The 5,341-nt window shown below is 34.7% G+C and overlaps 1 protein-coding gene across 1 annotated transcript; it reads right to left on the bottom strand.

Moving 5' to 3' along the window:
* Positions 1 to 335: 335 nt before the first annotated feature.
* On the bottom strand, positions 336 to 4,933 carry TIF3H1 (translation initiation factor 3 subunit H1). Its single transcript, XM_059589179.2, has 11 exons — positions 4,727 to 4,933; positions 4,495 to 4,611; positions 4,283 to 4,386; positions 4,054 to 4,120; positions 2,702 to 2,835; positions 2,566 to 2,614; positions 2,161 to 2,232; positions 1,977 to 2,078; positions 1,833 to 1,900; positions 1,250 to 1,402; positions 336 to 674 (listed from the first exon to the last, which is right to left on the bottom strand). Exons 1-11 carry the CDS (start codon positions 4,814 to 4,816, stop codon positions 617 to 619), a joined length of 1,014 nt encoding a protein of 337 aa, XP_059445162.1. The 5' UTR covers positions 4,817 to 4,933; the 3' UTR covers positions 336 to 616.
* Between the last annotated feature and the right edge of the window lie 408 nt (positions 4,934 to 5,341).

Here is a 5,341-nt window from a genome sequence, read left to right on the forward strand (position 1 = left end):
CAGGAGGCATACATAAAAACGGAAATGATAAATCCTAATACCCAATTAAAATTTTTTTTAAAAAAAATTAAAAATTAAAAATTAAAAACATTAAAAAATTATATTTAATTATTTTTTAAAATATATATATATATATGGGGTGGCCCCAAAATTTTATTTTATTTAATTAGATTTAATTTTTGAATGTTTTTAATTTTAAAAAAATATATAATTTTTATTTTTAATTAGGTATACGTACGACTTTCCGTCAAATTTTAGACAAAAACACTCTCATTTGTTAAGGTGCGAAGGCAGGCCCACGGTAAGAGGTCGCCACAACGACTAAGAAAATTGGCAAGCATCAATAGGGTTGAATTAATAATTCTCGAGTTGGAAAAAGCCACAAACACATGCCCAACAATCATTACAGAACATTTCGGCTGAACCTGTAGTAGCTAGGTCTTGGAACGGATCTGGGGTGAAAGTTTCTACATAATATTACTACTCAAATGAAATTAGAATAAAACAAATAAAATGCTACTTCCATTTCATCTCCAAATGACAAAAACTACCAACGATTTTTATCCAAAAAGTGCACAAAGGCAGTGAGTTTACTTCACCAGCGACAGACAATACATCAATTCTCATGCAATGCCTTCATCAAATACAATTTACTGAAGTTCTGCCCCGCAACCCTGCAAAATTGTAGTCCACATATTAAACATTGATAAAAGCCAAAACTACTTGGAACAGTGCAGTTAACCTTAAACATAATCAACCAAATAGAATGAAAACATATGGCTAGCTTGACTGCATTTAAGTAATAGTAACCACTCCCTTCAGGTTCATGAGGACTTAGAAGTAGGCATATTGACAAGATGATCAATCACAAGTAAATAAAATTATTGTTTGTACAACCTCCAACCTATATTGTTGTAAATAAAATTAGACAAAACAGGGGCAGATGGGGGAGGAGCCAAGTTTATACATAAAGAGTAGACATAGGGAATTCAACACATCATGGGTTCCCAGTTCCCACAATGCCACTAGCAAAAGTTCAAAAGCCATGAGCCACACTCTTGAGTTCACCCAGTCACACATAACAACTAAAAAGTTCTTTTGGTTGACAATGAAGAAGTACTACTGGATTCTATGCAGGTAGATTTAGAATGAAAAAGCAGAAACTTGTGACAAAAATATTGTTAAGTCTCCTTATTTTAAGAGGCAAAACACAAAAATCTATGTCTGTCTATAAGATTTAGTAACATACCCATTAATCTGATTGCAGTAGTTAGCAATTTGATTTGTTATTAGAAAGCTATCCAACCGTGATGGCTCAGGAACTGGCTTAAAGACGGGATTCGAAGGATCCTCTTCAGGTAAAGGCTCTTCTCCGGCAGCTTTCCGTGATGCATTCTCAGCCCTGTAAAACACAACAGAATCAAATATATACAGTTTCTGCTATATTTTTTGCAGCTGCCCTCAGTCTGGGGTCTACAACACAAAGACAGACATTGAAAATTCAAAAAGTTGATGACAGAATCCTGATTAACCACACAGCCTCTCATTCTCCAAATTTACTAAATGCAGAATGTTAAAAATAGGCTTAGGCATCTCTAGAAATGCATACAACCTTATTAGATAAAATCAATTAACTGACATTTAAAACTTCATACATATACTTGTACCTGCTTGTCTAAATAAAAGTTCGTATTTACAAATAACTACCATAATTTGTACTAATCAGAAACAACACAAAAAGAACCCCCTATCTAAGGAGCCCCAAAACCATAAAACATGAAATATCATGGTTGAATAACCATATCCTGTCCAATTTATGCTAAAGATCGTACCTTCTCTTCTGAAGCCACGCTTGTTGCTGGGCTTGTTGACGCGACAAGCTCCGGTAGTAGAATTGGAACTGGAAGAGACCACGTGTCATGATAATCAAACAGAAAAACATAACAATAGAATGCTTGGGAAAAGAGAACACAGACCTTTTGCTGTTCCATTGACAAATCATCCATGCATTCGATCAGAAAGTCCATATTCCTCTCCATAAATGGGTTGGTAGATAGTTGTAGACGATCATAATCACACTAAAAGTGAAACCGGAGTAAAATTAGAACAGAGAATTTTTCTAGCACTCAAAACAATTTCCAGAGACAGGTCATGCGTTACCTGAGTTACTGGTGCATCACCTTCAAGATCTGTCATAAAGGCACTGATAAGGGCAGAATTTGAAACTTTGATCTGGAGTGCAAGAAGCAGCATAAGCATCAAGATGAAATGGAAACCAAAGTTGCTATCTAAATAAGTTACTTCACATAATTCATCCACAAAGAGTGAACTCCCAAGTCATCAACTATTCCATCAAAAACAATTTGGAAGCCTCAAACATAAAAGAAAGGCAATAAGATCAAGACGACCAGAAAAATAGAAAAGAAAGGCAATAAGATAAAGACTATCATATGAATTTTTACGTACTATGCACAAAAGATCTGAAGACTATTAACATGGAAGTCAAAACACAAAAACACATTATTCTTCCTAAAGTGAAGAAACAGTGAACCTCAAGAAGCTTACAGGAATTTCTTCAAATATGTCCACCCACGATAAGTTTTTCTCCCTCAACCTATTGTGCAAACAGATATAAGAAATGGGATTCAATCTAAAATTCAATTTCATTCAATTATTCATAGCGGAAAAAAGAATCCCATACTTCTCTCCGGTAAAATTGTTAGTGCGGTAAAGATCCATGAATGAATCAGAAAGCTTCAATGCCTTGAGCGCTAAGACACCTTGACTGGACCTTGACGGATCATAGATAATGCACACACAGCGTCTAATATTCTCCTGCAACCGCATTTAACTTGTTAATAAGAACCATTTAGCTTGACAAATATATTACTGAAAGAGAGAAAGCCAACATCATAAGGAATAACTTCTACAACATATTTGTAGGAAAAAAAAAAAAAAAAACTGTAAATTTGAGACTTTCCATCCATAAAACTACAATCCATAGATTATTTTACACTATGTATTCAAGTTACTGTTGAATCAGACTGAAAATGGAAATAAAATAAACCCAAAGCCAAAATAGTAGGGCTAAGACTTAACAACACTGTCAAAGCAATACATTGATCAATATGAACAAATTTTGGTTTTTGGCTTGATCATTTAACACATTCACCCAGTGTTTATAGCGTTACACTTATGAAAGAGGCCATGTAGAGATTGATAGTAGGCCTTAAATATGGGGCTCTAGAAATTCATTAAGAGGGGTTGTGAGGAATTTTCTAGTTTTACTAGATTTGAGGTGGGAACTACTCCAAGGTTAGTTTTTGGCATGACGTATGATGTGGGGTGTTTCGCCTTAAGGGAGCGTATTCAGAGTAGTTTCGCATTGCTTGCCTTCAAGATGCTTCTGTGGTAGATCATCTTCAGTTCTCCAATGGCTGTCCTCAGTGGAACATTAATTTGTTATAGCGAATGAATGGGATTCTTTACTTCGTTCTTCGATCAACTGTAATCATCAGATTGAGACAAAATGGTGGTTTGCACAAGTTTTATTAAATCCCGTCCAAGAGAGGGCATTTTGAGGTTAGCTCATTCTATAATATCTTAATTCCCCCATGACAGAACCCCTTTCCCTTGGAGGTGTATTTTGCGGAGTAAGGCCACTTTGACGGTTGCTTTCTTAATTTAAGTAAGATCCTCACTTTGGATATCCTAAGGAAGCTTGATTACTTAGTTTCCATGACCTTTATATATATATATATATATATATATATATATATATATATATATATATATATATTTTTTTTTTTTTCCTTTTTTTGGTATGCGTCATGTATACTTGAGTGCATTTCGGTTTTATTGAAATTTGATTACTTGTAAAAAATAAAATAAAAAAATAAAAATAAAAAAAAATAAAAAGGTTTATTTTAGCATGCATAGAAAGTACCTTTACAACTTCCAGTTCCCATGAGTGCATTACTCCCATATTGTTATATTTACAACCAATCTCATTCACACTTGATATAACATAGAAGAGTGATATATAACCATTACCTGGTAATTCATAAAGGTTTCAATCAATTCCACTGTCTGAAAAGAACCTAACAATGTTGATTGGTACCTGTAAAATTGGAGAGAAGTTATTCACTACATAAGGATTATAAGAGCATAAATCGAACTAGTATCTCCATTCCAAACATTTTATCTATTCATTGCATATATATGAACAGAATTAGTAAGAACAGACAAAGCAAAAAAAAAAAAAAAAGAGAAAAAACCCTACCATCCAACAGTGTTATTATCAACATTAACCTCCCTCAAGCATTTCATCATATCGAGCTGGTAATTAGCACCCTCGGCTTCGTTTTCCTCATCCTCTTCCCGAATCTTGAAAATTAATTAAGAAAAGATAATGAATATCATGACATTAGCACCAAGAAGAGGGAAAGATTATAAGGAATGAAGCGAGAAAAGGGGCTAATGGTAGTACCGTACCGGAAAGGGGAAACAGTTGGTAACTTCAAGAACGCTGCCCACATCAAGCCCAAGGAGCTGGCCCGTGACAAGAGCCGGTGAGAACTCCTTGCAGTGTTTGATTATCTTCAAGATAGCCTGTTTGGTTTTTCAATCAAATATCACATAAGCCCCATAATTGAAAATTAAAAATAAATAAACAAACAAACAAATAAATTAGTGAGTTATAGAAATTGATCGTAAATTCCATTACCAGACCCTCGATCTGAACAACACGGAGAGGGGAAGCAACCTCCTCCGTTGCCGCCACTTGGAGGAACGACCTTGCCGTTGGGTTCGCCATTGATGATGGTTGCTGAGGAACCTACTGAATGAAAGGAGCGAGTGGTTTGATTGAAGACGAACCCTAGCAGCCTAAGCTCTTGTTGAAGTTCAGATTCAGGAGACTTTTGATAGGGTTATATATCATTGGGCTTGGCAAATTGGCAATATAGATATATATATGCAAGGTTCTTAATGGGCCAGACCCAAACAAAAGAGGAATTGGAAAACTACATCTACCTCTTTAACCATCCTTTTTTCTTTGTTTTTTTTCCCTTTCTCTCATCTGAATAGAAAATAAATAAATAAATAAATTTTAAAATATATTTCTCTAATGTTTTAATTTTTATAAAATCATTTAGGGCCGTAAATAAACCAGTTTATTCGACAATCTGCTTGATTTAGCTCGATCTGAACTCGAGTTTGTATTGTAAAAACCGCTCAATTAGTAAATGATATATACCCGACTCGCTCAAAAAAACTCGATATGAACTTGTGAACTCAATTCATTTAAAATTCAATGGCTTGTTTGCCCGACTCATTTACT

Source organism: Corylus avellana, chromosome 4 (assembly GCF_965113065.1).
Source record: "Corylus avellana chromosome 4, dhCorAvel1.hap1.2, whole genome shotgun sequence".
NCBI lineage: Eukaryota > Viridiplantae > Streptophyta > Magnoliopsida > Fagales > Betulaceae > Corylus > Corylus avellana.